The 23,637-nt window shown below is 52.6% G+C and overlaps 7 protein-coding genes across 7 annotated transcripts; 5 read left to right on the top strand and 2 right to left on the bottom strand.

Moving 5' to 3' along the window:
* Window positions 1-1,218: 1,218 nt before the first annotated feature.
* On the bottom strand, window positions 1,219-3,827 carry GGS23DRAFT_590635 (uncharacterized protein). The gene is made up of 6 exons (XM_051517711.1): window positions 3,668-3,827; window positions 3,026-3,571; window positions 2,758-2,971; window positions 2,300-2,700; window positions 1,854-2,230; window positions 1,219-1,784 (listed from the first exon to the last, which is right to left on the bottom strand). The coding sequence occupies exons 2-6, from the start codon at window positions 3,323-3,325 to the stop codon at window positions 1,484-1,486; spliced, it is 1,593 nt and encodes a 530-aa protein (XP_051367070.1). The 5' UTR covers window positions 3,326-3,571; window positions 3,668-3,827; the 3' UTR covers window positions 1,219-1,483.
* Window positions 3,828-4,688: 861 nt separating this feature from the next.
* On the bottom strand, window positions 4,689-7,341 carry GGS23DRAFT_590631 (cytochrome P450). The gene is made up of 6 exons (XM_051517710.1): window positions 6,791-7,341; window positions 6,432-6,674; window positions 6,342-6,377; window positions 6,124-6,282; window positions 5,694-6,067; window positions 4,689-5,611 (listed from the first exon to the last, which is right to left on the bottom strand). The coding sequence occupies exons 1-6, from the start codon at window positions 7,151-7,153 to the stop codon at window positions 5,143-5,145; spliced, it is 1,644 nt and encodes a 547-aa protein (XP_051367069.1). The 5' UTR covers window positions 7,154-7,341; the 3' UTR covers window positions 4,689-5,142.
* Window positions 7,342-9,492: 2,151 nt separating this feature from the next.
* On the top strand, window positions 9,493-11,975 carry GGS23DRAFT_590628 (uncharacterized protein). Its single transcript, XM_051517709.1, has 5 exons — window positions 9,493-9,999; window positions 10,057-10,140; window positions 10,201-10,484; window positions 10,544-10,786; window positions 10,841-11,975. Exons 1-5 carry the CDS (start codon window positions 9,759-9,761, stop codon window positions 11,408-11,410), a joined length of 1,422 nt encoding a protein of 473 aa, XP_051367068.1. The 5' UTR covers window positions 9,493-9,758; the 3' UTR covers window positions 11,411-11,975.
* A 37-nt stretch (window positions 11,976-12,012) lies between these two features.
* On the top strand, window positions 12,013-13,639 carry GGS23DRAFT_619752 (uncharacterized protein). The gene is made up of 2 exons (XM_051521040.1): window positions 12,013-13,018; window positions 13,126-13,639. Exons 1-2 carry the CDS (start codon window positions 12,105-12,107, stop codon window positions 13,250-13,252), a joined length of 1,041 nt encoding a protein of 346 aa, XP_051367067.1. The 5' UTR covers window positions 12,013-12,104; the 3' UTR covers window positions 13,253-13,639.
* A 314-nt stretch (window positions 13,640-13,953) lies between these two features.
* Window positions 13,954-15,888, top strand: GGS23DRAFT_474725 (uncharacterized protein). Its single transcript, XM_051514253.1, has 5 exons — window positions 13,954-14,536; window positions 14,606-14,731; window positions 14,809-15,090; window positions 15,151-15,631; window positions 15,704-15,888. The coding sequence occupies exons 1-4, from the start codon at window positions 14,340-14,342 to the stop codon at window positions 15,188-15,190; spliced, it is 645 nt and encodes a 214-aa protein (XP_051367066.1). The 5' UTR covers window positions 13,954-14,339; the 3' UTR covers window positions 15,191-15,631; window positions 15,704-15,888.
* Window positions 15,889-17,270: 1,382 nt separating this feature from the next.
* On the top strand, window positions 17,271-19,045 carry GGS23DRAFT_608303 (uncharacterized protein; the record flags this gene model as incomplete). Its single annotated transcript, XM_051520184.1, has 5 exons — window positions 17,271-17,543; window positions 17,596-17,827; window positions 17,892-18,280; window positions 18,346-18,722; window positions 18,784-19,045. The coding sequence occupies 5 exons, from the start codon at window positions 17,271-17,273 to the stop codon at window positions 19,043-19,045; spliced, it is 1,533 nt and encodes a 510-aa protein (XP_051367065.1).
* A 1,593-nt stretch (window positions 19,046-20,638) lies between these two features.
* Window positions 20,639-22,792, top strand: GGS23DRAFT_590617 (Phospholipase/Carboxylesterase family protein). Its single transcript, XM_051517708.1, has one exon. It carries the CDS (start codon window positions 21,243-21,245, stop codon window positions 22,068-22,070), a length of 828 nt encoding a protein of 275 aa, XP_051367064.1. The 5' UTR covers window positions 20,639-21,242; the 3' UTR covers window positions 22,071-22,792.
* Window positions 22,793-23,637: the final 845 nt, after the last annotated feature.

Below are 23,637 nucleotides of genomic sequence, written 5' to 3'. Positions count from 1 at the left end.
CCGTGTGATGCTGTGTGCTGATCCCTTGCCCAGAGGACTGAAGGAAACGCCATGCTTTGTTACCAGGTAAAGGGGATGAGCGACTGGGACGTCGGAGTTCAATGCTGCTGCTGGATGGGCGGCGTGAGTGTTTCATAGGAATTCCTGGCGGGGTGAATGTATTGTTACGTGTTAGTGGGGCAACGAATAATGACGGCCGGTGGTGGTCGAACGCATCGAGCTATGTGCCTGACAGAGTGAACCGAGGAGAGTTGTGTTTTCATCCACCATCAATACCTCAATATCACGTCGCCCGAGAGTGTACAATTCTATGTTGCTGAATATAAGGCACATTTAGGTACCTGTAGGTACCTGTAATACTCATGGCGTTCCCTTGTAGGTACCAGCTAAGTAGGTTATATAATAGAGGACAGGTTCGATTCCTAATAGCGCTACTTAGTAGTTTCTATTATTTAATCTATTTAGTAACTTCGTCCAAGCAGCAGGTACTACGTACTTTAAACCCCAGAAGCTACTAGTTCGAGCCAGAGTACCGCCTTTATAATAAGGTCCTTTTAGGTGGTACGTATATATTAGTATAGGCTATACGATAGTAGTAGAGCGTATCTTATCCTTATAAGATCTTATATTCCGACGTTACTAGAGTAGGTAGTATTTATAATAGCGCGCGGGGGCGCGTACTTGTTATATAGGTCGAGCTAAGTAGGTTATATAATAGAGGATAGGTTCGATTCCTAATAGCGCTACTTAGTAGTCTCTATTATTTAGTCTATCTGTACCTAAGAGCCCCGCACTCGACGGACAGTCCAGTTAGGGCATGCGCCACCCCCACCAGATGTGGCGTGGATACTTCTTGCAAAGTACCTACCTAGGGACCTACCTACCTACCTAACGTAGGTAAGCGAAGAAGATAAAAAAAAGCCCCGACAACGAAACTAGAAGCTGTCGGACATGCGGCCAAGGAACTATACACATGGGCTTGTGGCATGTAAAATGCGTGGAATGAATAACTGGAAGAGAACCCACTTCGGGCCCAGAGACGTTTCGTGGTCTGCAGGTATGGAGCTCAGATTATTGCAAGGACTCCGAGCCGTTAGATCGATTCGACGATGTAAAGGGAAACTGAGGTTCTTGAGATTCTCTCTCCGTAGACACCAGGGTAGGGAAAGCAGACAGAGCTCAGATGAGCTCAAGAGCCAACGCACATATGGTGTAATAGGACAATAGGTATATATATATTAAAAATTCAATGTGGTAACCAAATGGGCGCGTCTTTGTTAGCTTCGCTCCAACCCTGGGTCTTTTGATGGCTCTCTCGCCATTTGACATCGCCACGGCTAACACACTGCCCACACCCCGGCACAGGAGCACGAACGCACCATCGAGAAAGCGCTAGAGTCTAGCTTTAATTGAATAATTGCTTTTTTCCTGCCCTTATATCAACCCTCATATGCGTCCTGAACGCACCGGTATCTCGAGAAGTTCAGTGCATGTCACCCGCATCTGCCGCCTCTCTCTTCCTGTCCGAGATGATAGGAACGTAGTACCGGAAGCTGTTGGTGGGATCGTATTTGGCTTTGAGCTTGCGGAGCCTGTCCAGGCGCCAGGGCTCGTAGCCGTAGATGGCCTCGAGGGTCTCGTACTCGAGCCCTGCCGCGTAGTTGACGTAAGTCGCGGGCCTGCGCCCCGGCTCGCCCGCATTCCACGAGTCCCAGGCGTGGCGGGCCCAGGCTTGAGCGGGGGCCAACAGGTCAGACCCCTGAGGGACGGCGGCGAAGAAGAACCTTGACCGAGGGTGATTGTTAGCCAGGGCAATTGCTTTCCTAGACACGGGCGAGACTGCGACGACCTACATGAGATGGATTTCGTCGCGGTGCGGGTACGCGGACAGAGCCGGGTTCACTTCTTGGGCCGCCTTGGTCGCGTAGCCCTCGTGGTAGAGGCGGGCGGTCGGGATCAACTCCGGGTACAGAGCAATCTGCTGGTTGAAATGCTCGTACAGTTCTCGCTCCGTCGTGGCGTTGTAGGATTTTGTGAGGACGGTGCCAACGGCGTACACGTTGGAGTTGCAAGACCCGCCGGCGGCGTCGGTGCCCTGAACGCCGGGGATTTCGGGGTAGGGGACGTCGCCAATCTGCTCATCCACGGCCCCGATCGCATTGAAAGGAGCCAAAAGCCTCTCGGCGTCTTCAGCGGATCCAGCGTAGACAAAGGACCACCATAGAACGGCCTGCGATCCACCCCACCAAGTCCCACGGGTTAGTTTCGCGAGTAGATCCGTCGTAGAAAGCTTACGTACCTCGGTCTCGCTAATCGTCGTATTGATGGAGATCTGGCCAAAGTTGACACCCATGCGGGCTGGCGTGTCGCCATTGCCATGGAATTTGTTGAGCTCCTCAAATACTGTCTCGAGTTTGTCACCAGTCCAGATGTAGTTGTGGTAGTGCCACGTCTCGACCTCGCGAGGGTAAATCTTCATCTCGAGACTCGTAACGATACCGAAATTGTGGCCAGCACCCTGCATCGCCCAGTACAAGTCAGAATGGCTTGAGGCATTTACGCCGATTGCGGAGCCATCCGCCAATACGACATTCAGGTGGATGATGTTGTCGGAGACCAGGCCGTAAAGGCCCTCCAGACGGCCGTGACCGCCACCCAGAGCAGGTCCCGTTAAACCCACGCATTCGTTGGACCCGGTGGCTAACAGTCCAATATGGTCAGCGGCCTCCTATCCTGAATAAGTACTTATATACTCACTCGCGACATAGCCTTGGTCCCAAAGCGTCTCTATCACCAATCCCCCGTAAGTTCCGCCCTGGAACACAGCGGACTTGCCCCCGTTTTTGATGGTGATCCCCCTCAGCTGGGCGAAGTCAATTTCCAGGCCCTCGAATTTACCTAATGAGGTAGTCAGGCCATGGCCACGGTTCCTCGCCAGGTACTTGATGTTATTGACGTTGCAGTATTTGACCTAAGCTTCCTGTTAACTCAAGGACCTCACACCGGGGCTTGCGAGAGCACTAACGATAGCGGGGATGTCCGATTCCTGTGCCGGTTGGACTACAACCTGGATAGTAGGCGGTGCCAGGATGTTCCATCTCTCGGTCGCCTCGGTCCACGCCGGGTCCTCGGGCCCGAATATGAGAGAACCTTCCGATACGAGCTCACCTAGCTCTTTCTGGACCTGCGTGACCGGCAACTGACGACGTGAGAAGGGGGAATTCTGGAAATAATGGGGCACCTGCCCGAGGGGCAAGGGTGAGCTAGCGACCGTTGCTAGGAGTAGCGGAAGGCTACCGACGACGCGGCGAAGAGACGCACCCATGATCGCGATAGCTTCTGGATGGTTCTACTTGCGAGCGATAGTGAAGCTAGATGCTGCTCCCACGACCTAGGATGACGATCGAAAATCATCAACTCTTATAGTGGCTCAGCTGTGCCATCCGCTCCCCCTTACGTTCCTCCCTCCAACCATCCCGAAGATCCGAATGCCTGACAATCCACGATGGCACGGATGAGCTTCGTTCGGGCGATTGCGCCGTTGCCCCTCAGGTGTAATAGAACTAGGGACCTGCATCTGATCAGCTTGCGCCACTTTTACTAGAAGATGGTGGGGGGTTACATCAGAGTCTTCATGCGTCATAGCATGAGCGAAAATACTACTTACTTAATCCTCAGCTCTACTAGGGCTGAGATTCTGCCTGTGCCCTCGACTCAGCCGCGGCCGGTAAGACGCGCCCAAGCCATGATTCGATTTTAGAGAACGGACTGAACCTCTTTGGGAGCTGAGGCGTGTAGGAACCGGCATAATACACGCACCATGAAGCTCACGGCCAGGGCCAGAATCCATGCCACGAGGGGCACAAGTGGGAAATATTATCCCACCGCATGGCTGGCACGTGCCAGAAACGGGCCTCGCACCCTTTTTACAGGGGTACGCACAAAATGATGTCGTATAACCAGCCGTTCTTCTTCCTGTGACACCAATACGCCGAGTGATGCGGATTCCATTATCTAGCTTGAGGCCGCATGGGCTAGCGTGGCGTAAACATTACTTTCTCGAGCTCGACCAGGACCGACTATGCATCGACAGGCCGTTTTTCAACTTGAGCTGAGAGGAAGGCGACCAATAGCAATCCACGCCGGATAACCGGGTTATTACATGTCATCCCTGCATCATCTACATATCCGCCTTGACCCGCACGCCGACCCAAATACCATTATGTTTTTACGCTCCGCCAGGATCGATCTCCACCGTCCACCCCTCCCCCTCTCCCTCGAGATACGATAGGATCAAGAACCACTGCTTATGTGCGTAGCGTCACCCTGAGGGCCATCACCCATCTTTATCAGGATCTACCCGTTACTTACGAACTTGTATATAGGTAGGTACATAGTTGTGGGACCTATGTGTGCTAGGATTCATAACCGTACTGCCAAGTTCAATGCTATAAAACGGCGCGTGCCTTCGTAGCTCACGTCACAGCGCACGCCCCAAGTCTATTAATATCCAGATTTTCCCGTGGATGCAAGGTTGTCGGTTTGCTGACCGACACACCTGTATTATTGATCAGAGAAAATAAGCAGCTCATGCGTACCCGTGACGATATAAAGTAGGAACGCGGGTTGTCTTGCTGCAGAGGGGGGAGAGTATTATCCGAGCTGATATATAACGTCCTTTCTCATAAGTAAGATGGAGGTGGCTAAGAGAGCGCTTTAGACACAATAATATGCACAGCACCCCTCCCGGTGTCGATTCGGTGGATATGTATTAACTCCGCGAGATATTCACGGCATAGGACCAGGAGGGTCCATCACTGCGGATTATTATACTTCGGTTGATATGGAGCCCCTCGTATGGCCAGGAGACTCAGTTGACCCGCTACCTACGTTATGGTGGAAGAGCCGGAAAGTCCAGGTGTTAGCAGATTGAAACATGGACTTAATGTTAACACCATCGCGTAGAAGAAACCATATTTTCCGAGCAGATTCCTTCAGTACCAGAGGTTGTCAATGGCATTGAATGGATATGCACGTTTCTCTTAGGATCTTGTTCCTGTAATTCTTTCCTGTCCCACGTCTTATCTTAGCCAACGATAGAGTGTGCTATGCACCATTACTGACAACGCATTAGGCTACAGTTCACTCGATGAGTTCATCGACCTGCTCGTCCTTCCAGATGAGCCCCTCGGGAACCGTCTTCCACTGTGCCTCCTCATCAAGCAGCTGTGATACGTCGGCCCACTCGTCTCTCACGCACTGCGCCTTGGCGGCGCTTCTGGGAACGATCTTTGCCGGGAACGCGTTGGGAAGCGCCATCAGGCCGTCCATCATATCGTTCATGTCGGGGATTACCTCCTCGCGCGTTTCGGGATCCACTACCCTCTCAAAGTTAAACGCCCACAGAAGGCGAGAGATCGCCAGAAACACAGATCGGTCGGCAATGTGCATGCCTAGACATCGTCGTCTACCGGCGCCGAAGACGAAGTGGTCGCGCTTCGTTGGGTCCGGGTTATTTGCTGCTTCTATCGACAGCTGGTGATCGTTGATATACCGCATAGGCTCGAACCTACGCGGGTCTGGATGCCTCGCCTGATCGTTATGCACCGCCCTGGGAGGAAATAGCAGTTAGAAACATAGCTGAGCAAGTGTCGTGATGCCTTGACTTGATATCGATATGTAGTGCCGCTCACCAGACATTCAACACAACTGTAGCACCCTTCGGGATGTGATAGCCCATATAGGTATCATCTTGGGTGACGGCGTGCGGTATGCCTAGCATGAATCCGGGCATCCAACGCAGACTCTCCTTAGCACATGCCCGGATATAAGGCAGGTTAGGTACGTCATTCAGATCGGGCATCCGATCCCCGCAAACCCGATCAAGCTCAACCTGAGCCGCCTTGGCTACGTCGGGGAAGATGAGCATCGCCTGGATAAAGCCTACTAGGATGCCTGCCGTCGTCTCAGCGCCAGCTTGCAGTAGCGAGCCGCTGATGTAGGCAGCGGAATCGTCGGAAAGACCTTCGGCCTTTTGGATCTTAACCAGGTCAACGCAAACACAAGGCTATGCGTGTTTCAAGTTAGATTCATCGCGATTTGTCCTGTCATGCCCTTTCCTACCTTGGCTGTCCCATCTTGCAAACCCTGCTTGGCTTTGAGATAGTGGCTACGGAATAGCGCTTTCTCTCTTTCGTGTATCTCCCGTCCCTCTTTTTTGATGGGGAGTAGAAACTCGGGGAGGCGTCTCAATACAGGCACCAGATCCAATATTGCAGCCGTCTAAGATATGAGTCAGATTAGCGACAGGCTCCCATGAACGTATGGCTCCCTGAACAGACCCGAGATGCGATGAGTTCGCCGCTGCGGTCGAAAATCTGAGAGTGATATTAGTGGCCTGTCTGTCTCAACACGACACTCTTTGCACATACGTCAAAGGTCTCCTTGAATCTTTGGTCGTGGATGCTCGTAGTGCGGAAGCCAAACGTCATCTGGGTGGTTAACGAGGCTGTGTACCGTCGCAGGTGATCGGTGAAATCACAAGGACTTTCCAGAAAGCCTAACAGCATCGCCTTGTTTTCAAGGTCCTGATAAGGCACATAGCTTCGCGCGGCGGTAACGCCCAGGATACGATGAACGAACTTCCGGGCGGTTTTCCAGACTCCGGAATTTGGCTGGGACCTGATGGTTAGTCCCACGCACGCATTGTATCTTTCGCGCCGCCCCCCTCCTCTCTCCGGGTTTATCGGCAGCGAGGTGTGGACAGGTGGCGCAACTAACGATGACATACCATGAACAGAACCCGCAGGCCGCCGCTTAGGATATCCTGAGCGACGTAGGCCTCTGGCCTGGAAGCGTAGATGGCGCCGCGCTTATCTATCAAGTCTTTGATCGCGACATCCGAATTTAGGACGACCATGACCTTGGTGCCCAGCATAAGCGAGTATATCGGGCCATACTCCCGCGCCCATTTCTCAAATTGCAAGTATCGCTTCTCGCCAGGTATCTGGTGCAGATTTCCGATAAAAGGGAGCGTGGGCGGCCCTGGGGGATACCCCTTGGGTCTTTGCCCTATCTTCCGGAGCCTCCATAATAGGACGGCAAAAAACGCGACGCCGACAACGACGTAGTATGCGTGGCTGAGGAGAAGCATGACGACGATTCGAAGGGAACCAATAGATTTAGTACCCGAAACTGAGCAGCCGAGGAAAATGTGGTTATCCTCGTTCCATCCGTTGCAACTGTCAGAACTATAAGTGACTTTGTCCTTATACGGAGGTTTTATTCCGTAAGGTGCAGTGTATGCGACAATAAACAGTACCGCCTACTCTTGCACAAAAGGAGCCAAGCGGGTTGATTCTTTGTATAAAAGGCTGTTACGCCATATATTTTAAAGGCACAGCTCAAAGCCCGAGTATGACCCAAGCAGTAAGAATGTTATTGAGGCCGATTATGATAATATCACGCACAGTTCCCCTAGTCCAGAAGCAGCATTACATGCCTATCCCGTCGAGAAACTCCGGAGAAGGTTCTCTTCTCCAAGGAACTTTTTGTGTTTCAGGGCAGTGGAAGGCGTGGGATATAGTAAATCACGGCAGCCTTTCCGTAGGCCTGTTTCGCGGCTATTGTAAATGTGCAAATTTGACCGCGCAGAAAAGGAAAAATCACGTTTTTAAGCCCAAGTACATACTCCGACGCGGAAATGCATGCCTCTATGTTTTGCTTTCACGTGACGGTGTGGGAATCACGGCAACACCATACGACTCCATTGCAGCATTATTATCTCTCAGTCTAACGGCTTACGACTGATACGCAGTATCCTGCTCGGTGCGCTGTGCCACGGTTCGATAGGTAAGCCGTAAGCAAGTGGCGTCCTAGATCGTTGTTGGCGCCGTGATTCCATAAGTTGGGTATTATCCAAAGCGGTGTCGTAACAGAAAGCCTTCCGCTTAGGGAAGCGAGGGTTACGAGTCCTGTGCTGACGCTACTATCGCCTCTAGTAGACCAAGTCATGCTTATCGCCCGCATCCTACTTCGGTGCGTATGCGACCTATAACAATACCCCCGTAATCGGCATTGTAGCATCTGCAATGCGAAAATGAGGTAGACCAAAATGGCTGTAGAGACACGAAGGGTAGGTAATGACCCCAAGATTTATTTTGAACTCGGATATTCCTAAGACGAGATGTATACATTTACACACGTTTTCCATTCGTTTGCCATTGTGCAGTTCCGGGCAGAGGCGTGCCATGGCGAAATCTTGGTATGCATTTCGGAGGGAAGACTATGGATACCCCGCCCGTCCACCGCCTAGTTCTATTACTCTGAGTGAGATAAGCGGATCGCGGTAGAGCCTATTCCTGTCCTATGGGATCGGGATGGGCGCGATGTCATACCGGTGGAATTACCAACAGTCAGATCCTGGGAGTTACCAACATGATAATCACATCCCTCTGCTGGAATATCCTCCTAGTTTGCAGCCAAGCCGGCAAGCCCCGACGATACGATGTCATGTGCCCACTATCCCTGGCCGCAAGGGACGAATTGTGACTACATGTTCCTCCCATCCCGGTTCGGCATTGAATGGATCGGTACACACCGAGAGTTGCTGCGCATAAGGCTGTGGGCTTACGCCAGATAGGAGAACTGCGTATTTCCAAGCAACGGACGCCATGGCTCCGCGAACGCCCTGCCTCCGTACCTAACACGCGGAACGCATGGATAGGTCCTTGAAGCGTGGCGTTCCTGTGCCCACGACTGCGTAGTGGCCCTGCCTCTCCTCTTCTCGAGAGTCTCGAGAATTGCCTATTGGTAGTATCCCTCAGCGCCGCCACCATCTCATACGCCTGCACGGGCGAGTCGGTGTCGCTTGTCGGAGTTGGGTTCCGGGTGACCATTGCCCCCTCTCCCGTTCCCTCTACACGATACCGAATACAACACTCCTCTCGCGCCGTGCTACGTCTCTATCTCCGTCTCTCTCTTATCGTCGTACCAGCATCTACCACATCCATACCCCATACCCACCCTCCAGGCTCATGCGTGCATGAATCGGAATACGGTACCAATGTCCGAGGGGCCAGGGAGACGATTGCGATCTGTGCATAGACTCGGCCAGAAGGGCTGACACAGCAGGAGGTAAGCAAGTAAGATGGAGAAGAAGGAGAAGAAGAAGGGATAGCGAGACGGAATCGTATGGGGGGCATAGGAGGTATGTAGTAGTAACAGTGGTAGAGGACCCGAGGTAGACGCCCGATCGCTACGTACCCCGGAGATGCCCCCCGGCGGCGCTGCCCGCCAATGCCAGAGGCCACCCCCGGCAATATCCGGCACTAGACTAGCGCGCGCAATGCAGTGTAACGTGGGTCTGGGAAAACGGGCAACTTTAAAAGTGTGGGTACTTCGGTACTTCGATACTTCGGTACTTCGAATCGTTTCCCTCAGGGGCTTGGACGTAAGGCTCGGCCGAAGGTGGGCGAATCTCCGTCGTCGTCTGAATAAGCAGCCTCGCTTCCACGCCATCGTCAGATTCCTCTCGGAGCTCAGTACATAGAGTCCTGGAGCTCGAGATGCCCTCTCTGTGAACGCCCTCTTTCGCGCCATTGTGCCGCTCTCCGCCGAGGCACTCGTAATATTCCCTCCACGTGACCCGCCTATCATCTCACCCCCTTCCTCCCCATCTCCCCCCTCCCACCCAGCCGTATCGGATTCATCCGCCCGCAGAGCGTGTTGGCAGTTTAGGCTGCGGAAGCCTCTACATCATGGCGTTGATTTCAGACAGCTCAGTCCCCGACGGGCACGTCACCCCGGTTGGCGCGAAGCGCCTCCGGCCTAAGCGGCTCCGATTGTCGTGGCCACATGCGGGCGATGGCAGACGAGCCATTGTTGGCAAGTCGCCATCTCACAAGGGCGGTGGCCGCCCCATCTCGGACGCGCGCCTGGTGCACGTCTCGTTCTGGGATGTCCAGATGCATTACCACTTGACGAGGTCGGCGCTCAAAGGTGAGCGAGCCGCTTGCTGGCACGAGGAGCCGCCGCTCGTGTTAACCAGATTTGTAGGGCGTGACCGGCCAACTCTTCGCATACCCGTCTGCTGGAGTCCGTTCAAGCTGCAGGTTGGGAACAAAGACCTGTTCCAGTACTGTGCGTTCTGCCTATATGATTGCCTGTATTGATGTAACGTAGATAACTGACCGATCCTAGTCCAATACGCCGCCTCCCACTCGCTGGCCACCTTTGGCTACGATCCCCATAGCCTGGGAAACGTGCTGACGCGCATTGCTCTAGCCAGCAACACGCCTTCCGCTACCGCGGTTCTACATTCGTTGCTGGCGCTGGCCTCGCTGCATCGCCATGGTGTTCAGGCGCAGGCCGTGGAGCTCAAGATCTCCGCCCTCAAGGCGCTATCCTCCGTGTCGGCCGACCAGATCGGCACCATGGAAGCCATCCAGCACGTTGCTGCCGGGATGCTTCTGTGTTCGTTCGAGGCAAGTATCGACGCCGCCGCCACCCACCTGGGGAAGACACCGCTGACCCTGTCCAATAGATCCACCAGGCGTCTTGCACCTCGGGGCAGTGGGCTTGGTACATCCGTGGTGTTAAGGAAGTGATCAACGCTGCCCACCTGAGCGACCTGCATCAGGATAAGGACATGGCTGTCGTGTTGGACTGGGTGAGCTACCACGATGTGCTGGCTCGCTTCACCCTGCGGCACTGGCAAGGGCAGGAATCGATGAGGGCTTCGTCGCCTGCGTCAACCGAATCTCCGTCCTCGAGCGTGTGCACTGAGGTAAGCATGCAGAGCTATTATGTGACTCGGTAGCCAGCTCTGACGTCTCATTAGATTTTCGATACCACACCATCGCTCTCGTTTCCGGCTTTGGGCTTGCTGTCGGCAGTCTGCGATGCAGTATCTGCGCGGCCCCCGGATACGGGGGCTGTCGAAAACTTGGATGATTACAGAAGCTTCCTAAAGGTGCTGGACTGGAGAATTAGGTGTCTCCCGATCTCGACCGTGGCCGGCGACGCCAGCGCAGCACTGCTCGACGAGCTCTATCAGCTGGCCATGTTGGTTTATCTGAACCGAGCGACGGGAGACTTGCTCGGCCAGGCGGCCAAGACCCAGCAGCAGATCGACAGAGGCTTCTCCATATTCACCCAGCTCAGCTCATGCGAGCGGCAGTTCCCCGTATTTATCCTAGGCTGCGAAGCTAGGACAGACGAGCAGCGGGCCGTCGTGCTCGACCTTATCGCGAGAACGGAAAAAAAGGTTTCCTCGCGGTCGTTCAATTTTGTCAGGCTCCTTATACAGGCCATCTGGGCCCAGGAGGACCTGTCAGACGGCGAAATCAATTATTGGGACAAGCTCAGCTCCATAATCGGCTGTTGTTCGATCATGCCTACGTTCGTTTGATATTTCTTCGCGCCGGCTAACGCCAGTCATCTACTCGAAGCCAACCTACTGTCCACCGCTGGTGGCCATGCTCATTGGGTGGGGAGAATTTTTCTTGATCCTTATGTATTGGTTCTGTTTGAATAAGGCGTTGTATTACTATAGTAAAAGCCTTGAAACTAGTGTTATTCCTGTCCTCCCAGCTGTAATTTCTTTGCAACTCCCACCCATCCCTAGTTACCAGGGGTCTTGACAAACAAGTGTGACTCTCGAGCGAGTCATCTCTATTGAAAGTTCCGTCGTGACGCAACCCCCCAGGATATAAAGCTAGGTATGGGGGTAGAGGAGGAGGGAAGCTTAGGACCGAGTGGAGATAGATCCGTCTCACAACCCCTGTCCATGCCTGTGTATGTGTGCTGCCAAACAAAGCCGGATAAGCGTATCGAGGCTGGGCGCTTCACAAAGGCATATTTGCCAAGAGTGTTTGTTATGATTAGTTACAGACCGTCACCGGGAAAAGCGGGGGATTGAATTAATAATGGTATTATAAGGGTGTTATAATGATATTAGAGTAAGGGATGAAGGTACTTAAGCCCGTTGGCAGGGAAAATATCGAGTTCATCTCGTGACAGTTTCGCTTGTCCTGTTGCCTGTCGTTGTTGTCTTTCTACTCCCCTGCCCCCTGCTAATACGACCGCATCTAGTGATCCCCACCATGTCGACGGAATTTGACGTCACGCCTGAGAGGCGGGCATCTCTACTACATTACTTCTATCGGCAGTTCTTCGTTGCGGCGCCGCAGGTCTCACCGCGCGACGTGGACCTGAGCGGGAAGACGGCCATAGTCACGGGGGCCAGCGTAGGACTGGGGCTGGAAGCGGCGCGGCAGCTGCTGGACCTGGGATGCAAAGTCATCATCGCCGTGCGCGACCAGTCGCGGGGCGAGAGGGCGCGGAGGGAGATCACCGAGGGCCGCGATATCTCGCCAGACATGGCCGAGGTCTGGAAGCTGGACCTCGCATCGTACGACTCGGTGACGCGCTTCGCCGAGCGCGCTCGCGGCCTTGAGCACCTCGACATCGCCATCCTCAACGCGGGGCTCTACAAGGCGGCCGAGACCTTCGGCCCGACCGGCTACGAGGAGGGCGTGCAGGTGAACTACCTGTCGAACGTGCTGCTGGCGCTGCTGCTGGCGCCGATCATCCGGGCGAAGAAGACGGGCGGCGCCGGGCCGGGCCACATCGCGCTGGTGTCGTCGGACCAGGCGGCGTGGGCGCGGTTCGAGGAGCGGGGCGCGCGGCCGGTGCTCGCCGCGTTCAAGCAGCCGATGCCGCGCTGGGACAGCGGCGAGCGCTACGGCACGACGAAGCTGCTGGCGCAGCTGTTCGTCGCGGAGCTCGCGCGGCGCGTCCCCGCCGCCGACGTCGCCGTCTCGCTGCCGAACCCGGGCTTCTGCCGCGGGTCCGACCTCGGCCGCGAGACCAGCGGCCTCTTCTGGCTCGCCTACCGCGTCCAGTGCAGCGTGCTCGCGCGCACCTGCGCCGTCGGCGCGCGCACGTTCGTCGCCGCCGCCACCACGCTGCGCGCTGCCGCCCACGGCCAGTACGTCGAGGACGGCAAGGTCCAGCCGTAAGTTGTCACCCCCCCTCCCCTTCCCCCTCTTCCCACCCAGTTGCGGCGGCGGGCGAACCGGGCTCAAATGCAACTACTAACGTGGGCCTCCCGGACACTCACAGGATGGCGCCATTCGTCTACACCCCCGAAGGCCAGCGCGTCGCAAAGCAGCTCTACGAGGAAACCTTAGACGAGCTTGCGTTCGCGGGGGTGAGGGATATCATCGACGGCCTGTCGCAATCTAAATAGCACATCGATATTTTTCGCTTCTCTCTTCCGTACCACATGATATATCGCGACTGTCTAACCGGGAACCCGCATGATACGATGATGTCTCTCCATTGCAGTACCGTGCTACCAGTGTTCAGGACTCCATTTGTGCCTCTGCCGTAGCACTCAGCGTTCAGATGTCCATGGACCCTCGTTACACGTCGCCGTATGATAGAGGACGCCGTGTTGCGCGAATTGGTATGTGCACGTCGCTTGATCTCACCCCTCGAAGTAGTTCCTCTCTTGGTGTAAGCGAAGGCGATCGGATCCACAGAGGAATCCCCGACATTTCCACCTGGCACCGTGACGCGTTGTAGTGCGCCAGATTTTCTCTCCAGCCATTCGCGGAGAGTTCGGCTGCGATGGAACGCTGCGCCATGCCCCCCCCCCCCCCCTTACCCCCCTCCAGGTAGACGACCTCACCGTCAGCTGCAAACCCGGGATGTGGTGGACCTGGATCCCGACGTACGTAAGTGAAGCAGAAGTCATGCACATATGCAGTCCAGGGTGCGAAGCCAGGGGGTAGAACGGAGAGGTTCGGCAGTACCTAGCAATACATCAAGATATCCCTGGCTTCTGGCAGGTAAGCCAAGGCGGGATACAAACACTGCTATATCTAGCGGCGCCCGACACACATTCCGCAGCAGGTATTCGACGCCATCTCGGGACGGTAGCGTAGCATTTAATATAGTTAGTGAATCGGCATCCACGGTAGACCCGTCTTACGCTTGTTTTCTGGGTTAGCATTGCTTTCTTTCACTCGCGGCGTAGTTCGAGACCCCGAGTCCTCGGGTTTGCTTGTGGTGCTCATCATGCCACTCCTTGAGGGCGAGAGCGCATTTGTCAGGATGTATATAGCCTCCTGCGATCGTCTTCTGCCTTTTGTAAGCCTGGTACGAGACGAGAATTCGACTCCTTGCGCTGCCTATATAGGCTAGGCCGAGTCATGGTGATACTGGAGGATTCGGTATGCCAAAGCACATCTTATACTTCCCATGCCCTGTCGTCAGAATCCTATGTACTTTTTATCCGTGTCTTGTACCCTTGATCTGGTGCTAGAATCCTCATGGCGTGGGGTTGGCAGCTCTGGCTCTCACCGCGCCCCTCACGACGCACACCTACCCCCTGCGAGCCCCGCGTGCTCTCCCCAAATGACGCCGCCCTGTATGAGTTTCTTTACGAGGATGATCGCCGCTTCGTGGTAAAGGAAACGCACTACGCAGAAAATCAGGCTGTTCAGGATGGGCTTTCAGGTCCGCCCCTGTAAGGCCCTTGCTATGCCCTCTGCGCTTTCGGCGTCGTCGACGTCACCTAAGCTTACCACCCGGATAGACACATTCACCTACGACAGACCGAGTACTTCGAGGTTCTGCAGGGAGCGCTGGCCGTGGTGAGAGATGGCAAAACCCATGTTCTCACCCAGGATGATGGGACCGTGGCGATAGCTCCCAGCACGCGGTAAGTCTTGGCGAATCCCGCTTTAGACCTTGGTGTGTGTGGCGGATGCTCTAGGCTGGCTGACTAGAGAGCTATAGGCATCGTTTTTGGGCGCACCCTGGGAAGGAAGATCTTATCTTCAAGGTTTATGCCCAACCCGAAGAAGTCGACCGAGGATTCGATGAGAACTACCTCCGGAACGCTCTAGGTTACCTCCGAGATTGTCAAATGTCGAGTATTGAGCCTTCTATCTTCCAGATGGCATTATTTGGCTGCCTTAGCGACACTATCTTCGTTCTTCCCCCTTTCTGGATGCCGATTTGGTCTCTTAAGCTGACCCAGTACGTGTGCGCTTATTGGATAGGCCGGTTCCTTCTAGGGTAAGGGAGCCACCGCACACACATACCCCTGTTCGATCACTGACATTTTCCGCCTGGCAGGTATCGTGAAACGTACCCTGAGTATAGCATCAAGAAGTAGCAGAAGGGTATCGACTATCTCGTAACCAGGGGGGCGGGGGGCATCTACAATCTACAGGTACTCTACTAAGAGCTGCTATTCCGGCCCTTGCATAGAACCACGCTGGATGGGTCGAGAAGCTGTTCATTTGGAGGGGGGGCGCGGGGGCGTCAACGTTGTGCGTCGGGTAGGACACCGAGAAAGCTCCTCTTAGTTTCTGTATATCCCTCAAGGACAACCCGCAGCGTCATGATTTGAGCTTATAACCAATAGTGAAGGGGGGTGCTAGTCAGCTTAACTTGAGATCCGATCATCCTCGTGGTTTTATTTACCGATACCCCTGTAGTGATCGGATCAATGCGAGTCTCCCTCCCCGAGTAAGGCTGAGGTGGCTGATTTCAAAGTAGTACCTGCCTATGAAGCCTATCTAATCCTGTTCCTCGACCGCACACCTAGACGGACGTGAGTGTTGCCGCCATTTTGCTTACAAGTACGTCCGATAAACAACGCTTCTAACGACACATATATCCAAAGTAGAATATACGCGTCTGCACTTCCATGTCGGAAATACTTTTTATCTCTTGGTTATTATTAAACGTTATTACGCACTAACTACTATTTCAAACTACATAGGAGGACATAGGATAGAAAAGACATGTTAATACTGAGCGGTTACGAGGGGCAAGAAACCGAACAAATGAAAAGAGCTTCTGTCAAATTGGAACTTTGGTCGAGGACAACCCCTTTGCTGAATAATGATATCTCGAGAGTTATTTTCGGTTCACCATGTAGTAAGACGCTTGTAAGCCTTTATCGCTGAAATAAGCACTCTATGTGCCTCGTAGAGAAGACCCGGAAGCATGACGTTCACTTTGAACGTTCTCTGTCATTATGTCTAGTCATGTCGAAATATGAGTAGGGAATAGGAAGTTACCGGGTAATATCGCACAAATAAGCCGTAGGGGCAAGCGCATGCAATCCGAATAACATCTCTTAAGAAACTAAGATCTTTCGTACCCTAATAGTGGCACACATGGAACCTCCACGTCCACGGACACCCAGCAAGCATTGCCGAGGATGAAAATGAAACACGGGCTACTCGGATCTTTGGTCTTTATACGCCCGCTTTTCAGTGACAAGAAGGTTGAGATAAGCCTTTCTATTAGCATACCCTGGCTTGTCATCGACCAGAGCGGGACTGTCTACGAAAAACAGCGAACTTTCTGCTCTATGCCTTTCCCTCACGTGCAAGTACCTGTTCCTGCGGCGTACTAACCCTGAAAACCCACACCATCGAGATCGCTGTGGTGGATTCGGACCCCTGGTAGTCATCGCTGGAACTAGGGCACATAAAATTTTGAGCTAGTGTGGAAAAAAACGATAGAACGATGGATTGCGGGAGAATATCCGTGTTATGACTCGTCTGACGTACTCGGCGTGATTATTATTGAGGGTCAAGATGCACTTCCGTCAAGTTATGGGAGACCGAGACGTCCGTGGCGGCCTTGGAATAGCCATGAACTACGGCCTACACCGAACGTTCAGCAGTGCTCCCTAACGCACCGTCGGTCTTGTGGGGACGAGAACCTCAGCTAGCGCCTCAGCTGTAGCCCCGGCACGTGCGATGGAAAATCATGTCCTATTTTTAGGTGCTCAATACCCTCGATTCTGAGCCCCATGGTCAGCTTATGTGAACGGCTGTCCTGGCCCGTTTGTGGCAGAGCTCTGCGCCGCTCGCGTGTTCGTTAAGTCCACCTAGGGATACCTGGTGTTGGACCTGACCGCGATTGTAAGAATCGTGATATGTTTCTTGCCGAGCTTTTCCTGGGCCCACTCGAGCGGCAAGGCAGGCTTTGGTGGCGATTAGCTGAAGGAATGTGAGGCGAACCTCCTGTCATGGGACTATCGATGCTACTTAGGGGCATTTTCCTGTCGATGGGCGGGAGGCGGAGCCGTCTTCAAGAGTCGCTTTGGGGTTGAGGAATAGATATATAATGCGGACTCGTCGTCTCAGCTCCCTATCGCTATTCATCGCAAGAAATACACGCAGGCAATCATCTTCGTTGACTAGCCCTAGTGTTCGCTCGACGTACTTCTCAACATGGCCTATAAAAAGGCCTTTGCGGCCTCGAAGCTGACCCCGGTGCTCCTCGGGCTCGCATTTTCAGTCGGTGGAATCGAGGCGCTCAGTAGCAATCTCACCGATCTGAGACCTATCCTAACGGACCCGTCCATATCTTGGGCAAGCGATACGGTAATCTCGTTTCAAGGCTCTGATGAGTTTCTCAACGCTACGGAGCGATGGACGGTGTTTCGGCCACCAAGCTATACTGCTGCCGTTAGCCCGGCGTCCGAGCAAGATGTCAGACAAGTTGTATGTAAACTAGGTTAACATGAGGAGGAGCTCGCCCCCGAACCCCATAGAGCTAACTGTACTGCGGGTAAAACTTGCGACATCTCGAAACATTCCATTCCTTGCATCAGGGGGGCGCCACGGGTATACTACTACCCTAGGAGACCTACAGAATGGCTTAGCGATCGACCTAAGCCAGTTGAAGAGGCTTGAGTTGAACACAACTGCTCAGACTATCACTGTCGGGGCCGGCATCACCATCGGCGAAGTCTTCGATCCCTTGTACGAAGCTGGGTTCGAAATCCGTGAGTTACCCACTGCTATGCTTAACAGTAGTTATCACAGCTAACCGTTTCTGTTATAAATTAGAAACTGGCACTTGCCCGTGCCCTAGTTTGATCGGTGTCACCCTCGGTGGTGGTGTTGGGCGCTTTCAGGGTGTCTACGGCCTGGTTTTAGACGCGCTGCTTTCTGTGAACATGGTTACGGCCAAGGGAGATCTGATCGAGGTGTCCAAGGAATCGTATTCAGATTTATTCTGGGGACTCAGGGGAGCAGGGGCAAACTTCGGCATCGTTACCTCCGCTACTTACCAGGTGCAACCCCTGGCTAACAACGGCGATGTCTTGATGGCGGAGTTCATCTTCCCGGCCAACCAGAGTCTCGACTTTTTCGAGACTGTACAGTCTCTGAATGATAGGCTGCCCGCGGAGCTGGCCTCAATTTCAATCATAGGCTGGAACTCGACCACGAACGAGGTATGTGGCCATTACCTTGAATCAAGGCTTTTCCAGCGCATCGTGAGACTAATCTCTACTGTTAGACCCAATTGTCTGTGAATTGGGTATACTTGGGGCCAGAGGAAGAGGGACGGAGAGCTCTAAAGCCATTCACCGACCTCAATCCCCCCGTCTCGAGCATCGAGGTTCTCAAATACAACAGGATCGTGGCCGAAACTTTTGGCGGTATCGTCGAGTCTGTTTGCCAAGGGAACATTATCCGGGATCTTTACAGCCTGAATTTGAAGAGCTATTCTGCAGCCAGCTACCAGGAGTCATTTGGTAAGATGGCTGAGTTCTTTGAGCAGTACCCCGGCGGCCGGAACAGTATCCTCCAGTTCGAGTTCTTCCCAAACCAGGCCATGGCGGCTGTGGCCCAGGAGGAGACCGCATGGCCTTGGAGAGACGCAACTGGATACATGTAAGGAGCCTCCTCCTCCAAATCTGTTCGCTCGTTCAAACAAAAGACTGACAGGCAGTAGCAACCCCAACATGCTATGGGACGAGGGAGACGACGAGACGGCCACGGCGGCGATGGCTCTGGGACAGGAGCTCCGCAGAGACCTCGCAGCCACGTCTGGCTATCCCGAGCTCTCTGTTTTCCTCAATTATGCGCGCGGCGACGAGAAGATAGAGCAAATCTACGGGAAGGAGAAGTTGCCACGCCTGGCAAAGCTGAAGAAGACCTGGGATCCGAGTCACCGCTTCAGCTTCAACAACGGCCTTCCCACTAAATACCCTTAGTACACCACTTGCGGCGGCTCTTTAAAGGAGTATACCTGCATAGGGGTGGCCATTTATTATCAAAGACCAGGTGTCTAAACCCATACTGGCTTACACGTAGACTAGGGATATATTATAGACGAGATGTGCTCCCGCAAGGGTGATGGTATACGATTCTTTTGTACATTTAGTTATAACCAATTCCACCGGTACCATTGCACTGGAAGAAAACACGGTCGAATTAGGCCTCGTTCTATCATTACATTGTTGTTCCAACTATTGGCACGCAACGCACAAGGTTTAATAACTGTCAAAGGTAACTAGGCCTATACTATCCTTAGATCAATATGCACCAAGTGGAGAATGAAGTCGCGTTGGGAAAGTGATTGTGGATACGGCGTATATAACTAATGTAAATGAGAGATTGTCACGCTGTATACCCGTCAATAATATACAAATAAGCTGGCTACTGGGCTGGGGCATCCTTCCTCGGAGAACCTCGTTCCTACGTCTCTATGATTGTGACAATATATCGCGGATGCTAGCTTTACAATATGCTACCAATCTCCATAGTATCATGAGCGCGCCGGCATGAGTATCGGAATTGAGACTGCGTCGACATTGACGCACAATCAGAAGACTATTAGTGGGCAAAGTCGAGAGTTGGCTACCTGCTATCTATCTAGAAGAACACCGTCAACGAGCTATTAGGGTTAGACCGCGGCGCGATAGCCGCAGGTATGTTCTATTGTCGCATAGCCACCTGTGTCAGCGCCTGTTTCGTTAAGCATAGTATAGTTGTCTAGCCTGTCGTTATAGGTAACGTCTATCCTGCAATCCCCAGAATGAAGAAATGAAGCCATGGAGAACCCTCTCCTACCCTCCGCCATAGCTCCACATTGCTCGCAGCAAGGAACGTATGGGGTTGTCCCTTCACGGCTAACAGACAGTCCTTCGCCGTAGCAGTCTCGGCTGTTCTGCCGTGAGAACCCGGCCGCCCCTTGATCTATAGCAGAATGACATAGAGTAGGACTGTCTTACTTATACTTGGCATTACACGGGGATGCACCCCAGTGCCAATACAAAGGTCAGAAGGACAACATCAAGCAGGGGTTATAGGAGTAAAGCAGTAAGGTCGCCGGGCTGGCGAGCTACCAACAAAAAAGTCCTAAATAAGCGCGGATATTCGCGGAATAAGAAATATATAGATATAAGCTGTATAGGAACATTCGGAGTATAAAATCCCGGTTGGACGACCTACTGAAAGGGGGTAGAATCATAGCTTTATAATATCGTATATAGATTGATGAATTAAATCAAATTACTCTACGTACTTTGGTTTGTTATAATTAATTCTACATAGGATTTACATTAATTATCGTAGCAGTGTGGTGGGACTAGGCCACGTAGCCTTTCCGATGAGTATTATTTATATGTAAGGTAACCAATACACACTCTATTATATCTATAGACCTGATCGCAGACGTACTAATTAGATCAACGACCGATAAACGATACTACGATACGAAAGATTGAATAGATATTAAATAAGATGGCTCAGAATAGGAATCGTTTTCCTCAATGGTCTTATTATCGTGACTCCTTCTGCTTCATGCTGGCTGTCCGGGTGTCGCAGCTCCGCCACGGGATGCTGACAAGCTCTTAGCAAAAACCTATATAGTAGGTGCCCGGGGTGCCATCTCTGCCAACTTTATTGGATGATTCTCACAAACTCCACTACACGTACATACAGCCGACAACGGCCAATCGTTCTTGGCTGCCCCCGCGACCTGCTCCCTAAAAGCAGTTGGCGCGGAGTCGGAAGATCACCTCGAACTGGTAGCTCCCAACAGGCTTCTGTCAACCAGCTTAGGTGCCGATAGAAAATTCCTCCCTCTTTCACGCTTTGGCGCGCTCCTCATCACAAACGACGGTGTTTCTAAGACGCAGGCCGCCACTCTGCGTGAGTCTTTCCAAGGCCTTGCAAGAAAGCTGCCGGAGGTTGTTGCAAGCACGGGTGTGGGTATACGTGTCAACGTTCCTGGAGGCTGGGAAGAACATCCCATCAGGCACAGTGCCTCCCCAGAGCCACGGAGAGCATCCCTCAGCGAACGGGGATCTCGGTCCAGACGTGCCAGTGCAGTCCATGAAAACGCGACTCGACGCGGCATCTGAGATTGACCACCGGCGCGACCCCATTTCGCCGTGATCCTGTACCATGGATCTTTCCGTTAGAATAATTCCTCCCACGGTACCTCATACACACACGGTGGTGTTCTTGCATGGGCGTGGAGACAATACCCAAAACTTCATATCATCACTAGATCACTCACGCGACTCGCGCAACCGGACACTTCTGGACACCTTCCCTTCTTTCCGCTGGGTGTTCCCACAGGCCAAGATACGGGCGTGCGCGGCATCTCCCAGGCAGACAATGACGCAGTGGTTCGATATCTGGAACGTTGCCGACTTCTCGGAGCAAGAAGACCTGCAAGCGATAGGCCTGCGGGAGAGTGTTGCGAGCTTGGGGGTTATTCTTGAGCGCGAGGCTGCTATCTTAGGCGACCAGTGGGATTGCCTTGTGTTAGCTGGGATCAGCCAAGGCGCTGCGACAAACGTGCACACGCTCCTGAATCTGAATCTGACTACGGGTCAAAATGGGATGCGTCGTCTCGGCGCCTTCCTCGGCTTCTCATGCCGGATGCCGTTCCCTGGAAGGACGCTCACGGAGACCAGAAGTGTGCTTGGCTTGGAAGCCACCCCTGATAACGATGAGGTTATCCGCAATACCCCTGTATTGCTCGAGCATTGTTCCGATGATCTTCTTGTATTGGTAGAAGGCGGTCGGAATTTACGAGATACGCTGCGGAGATTTGGGGCACAGGTTGTATGGAAGGAATATTCCGAAGGGGGGCATTGGTTCAACTCGCCGGCCGGGATAGATGATGCTGTAGAGTTCCTGAGCTCCGTTCTTCTCACGCAGAGGCCGGACACAAACTCCTCGGCGCAAACCCAGATCTCGTTCGAAGCAATGGACTTGTCGTAATAGAGTCTAAAGGAAGCTGGGTAAATTTTAGCAATGTTCTCTGTATGGCACTCGTTCTTGACGAAGCGTTGGTTAGGTTTCTAAATCAAAGTCCAATCGCCTTCCTCGCCAGTACACCGAAGCACGAGTGTGACATCTTGGGCTGTGCATGACAACATTATCGTATACTTGAGGCCACCGCTATAATACGATCTCTTTCGCAAAGAAATCCAATATCCGCCCGAGCCCAGATGGTGACGAGGATATTACCTAGATCTCGCAGTTTGACACATACTAAGTGGGAAAAATCAACGCTGAGGGGGATTTGAGTAATTTTAGTGCCTATTTGTACGTCAAGGACAGGGCTGTCTGTCCACAACCATCGGCTGCGTCGGGAGGTCCAGAGACAGACGATCAGGATTGGCTGGGTACCGACCGAGGCCACCCTCACTGCTCTACGACAAGCAGTGCCCCTCCAAAGGCAAAGAAAATATGATCAGAAAATAGCAAATCCATCTTTGGTAACAGCAGAAAAGGGCTCCTCTCACGTATCACATGATAACGGTTATCATCACATACTACCATGGTTCACCGCCCTACGTCCGAGCTCGTACTACCGCTCCGGCCTATCCTGACACTATTTCATGGTTCTTTGGTTATAACCTTAAAGTATCCACGAAGGTATTTGCAGGAAAACGACAGTTTTTAATACCATACAGCGTGGTGCAGATCGGCTTGTCAACTCCTCCGTCCTGTCCCAAAGCAAATCAGAGTGCGGACTACGGCATGCGGTTCGGGCCGAGCGCCATGATCTTAGCGCCAATTCGGCGGACACGTCTTGGGAGATCTTCCAAGCTAGACATATGAAAGAAGCGGGAGGTAAGTAAAGCTGACGAAATTTGATTCTAATCTGGATTAAACCCTTGAGAACAGGAAAATATTGTAGTGGTCGGTCACTATTCCCCCGGTAGCTTTCGAAGCATAAAAGAAACCCCCCTCTACCGCCATTATCTCGCGCTCCATGAGCTAGCAACTCTTTCCGCCAAGATCGCAGACAAAACCTAACATGAGATAACCCGATTTTCCTACCTAGGAAAGGAAAAAGAGCGACTAGAGCTAGGCGTGTTATTTAGGGTTGCGCTCTTCTGTACGGAGTCGCATAGCTACAACTGGGAAAAAACTCCACTTTTCGGTACGTACACCCTAGGGGTGTGGTAGGTAGGAAGGTGCAGGTTGAATATTCAATTATACGTAGGGAAGGAGCTACCCTCTGGTTGGGTCGGCCAATAGGTAAGCTAGACTACCCCTTCGCGAGTAGGTATTTTATATAGGTTTATATATAAACGATTTATCACCGTAAAAAACCGGAAAAAAAATCGGAAAAATCGGAAATTTGCTTACGTAATTAATTAGCTTAGTTAAATTAATATATAAACTCTTCGGATTTTTTACTTAGTAATATAAGAAACTATATACGATTTAAGGGGTTTTAAAACTATATTAATAATTTACTATATAATTTATTAATAACCTTATTAACTATACTTATATCGATATATTTACTTAATTTTTTATAGTAATGAAGTAG

The sequence above is a fragment of the Durotheca rogersii genome (assembly GCF_024521655.1).
Source record: "Durotheca rogersii strain YMJ 92031201 chromosome Unknown GGS23scaffold_65, whole genome shotgun sequence".
Lineage (NCBI taxonomy): Eukaryota > Fungi > Ascomycota > Sordariomycetes > Xylariales > Xylariaceae > Durotheca > Durotheca rogersii.
Note: the sequence above shows the minus strand (reverse complement) of the source record. Positions and strands in the feature narration are given on the sequence as shown.

Excerpts from the sequence above, each read along its gene's own strand:
- GGS23DRAFT_619752 (XM_051521040.1), top strand. The coding sequence starts at position 12,105 with ATGTCGACGGAATTTGACGTCACGCCTGAGAGGCGGGCATCTCTACTA. Across the intron at positions 13,019-13,125 it reads GAGGACGGCAAGGTCCAGCC|GATGGCGCCATTCGTCTACA; the intron begins GTAAGTTGTCAC and ends GGACACTCACAG.
- GGS23DRAFT_590617 (XM_051517708.1), top strand. The coding sequence starts at position 21,243 with ATGGATCTTTCCGTTAGAATAATTCCTCCCACGGTACCTCATACACAC.
- GGS23DRAFT_474725 (XM_051514253.1), top strand. The coding sequence starts at position 14,340 with ATGGCGTGGGGTTGGCAGCTCTGGCTCTCACCGCGCCCCTCACGACGC. Across the intron at positions 14,537-14,605 it reads GGGCTTTCAGGTCCGCCCCT|ACACATTCACCTACGACAGA; the intron begins GTAAGGCCCTTG and ends CCACCCGGATAG. Across the intron at positions 14,732-14,808 it reads GCGATAGCTCCCAGCACGCG|GCATCGTTTTTGGGCGCACC; the intron begins GTAAGTCTTGGC and ends AGAGAGCTATAG.
- GGS23DRAFT_590635 (XM_051517711.1), bottom strand. The coding sequence starts at position 3,325 with ATGGGTGCGTCTCTTCGCCGCGTCGTCGGTAGCCTTCCGCTACTCCTA. Across the intron at positions 2,701-2,757 it reads GGACCAAGGCTATGTCGCGA|CCACCGGGTCCAACGAATGC; the intron begins GTGAGTATATAA and ends TTGGACTGTTAG. Across the intron at positions 2,231-2,299 it reads CGACGATTAGCGAGACCGAG|GCCGTTCTATGGTGGTCCTT; the intron begins GTACGTAAGCTT and ends GGTGGATCGCAG.
- GGS23DRAFT_590628 (XM_051517709.1), top strand. The coding sequence starts at position 9,759 with ATGGCGTTGATTTCAGACAGCTCAGTCCCCGACGGGCACGTCACCCCG. Across the intron at positions 10,000-10,056 it reads GACGAGGTCGGCGCTCAAAG|GGCGTGACCGGCCAACTCTT; the intron begins GTGAGCGAGCCG and ends CCAGATTTGTAG. Across the intron at positions 10,787-10,840 it reads CCTCGAGCGTGTGCACTGAG|ATTTTCGATACCACACCATC; the intron begins GTAAGCATGCAG and ends ACGTCTCATTAG.
- GGS23DRAFT_590631 (XM_051517710.1), bottom strand. The coding sequence starts at position 7,153 with ATGCTTCTCCTCAGCCACGCATACTACGTCGTTGTCGGCGTCGCGTTT. Across the intron at positions 6,283-6,341 it reads GCGAACTCATCGCATCTCGG|ACGGCTGCAATATTGGATCT; the intron begins GTCTGTTCAGGG and ends CTCATATCTTAG. Across the intron at positions 6,068-6,123 it reads TGCAAGATGGGACAGCCAAG|CCTTGTGTTTGCGTTGACCT; the intron begins GTAGGAAAGGGC and ends AAACACGCATAG.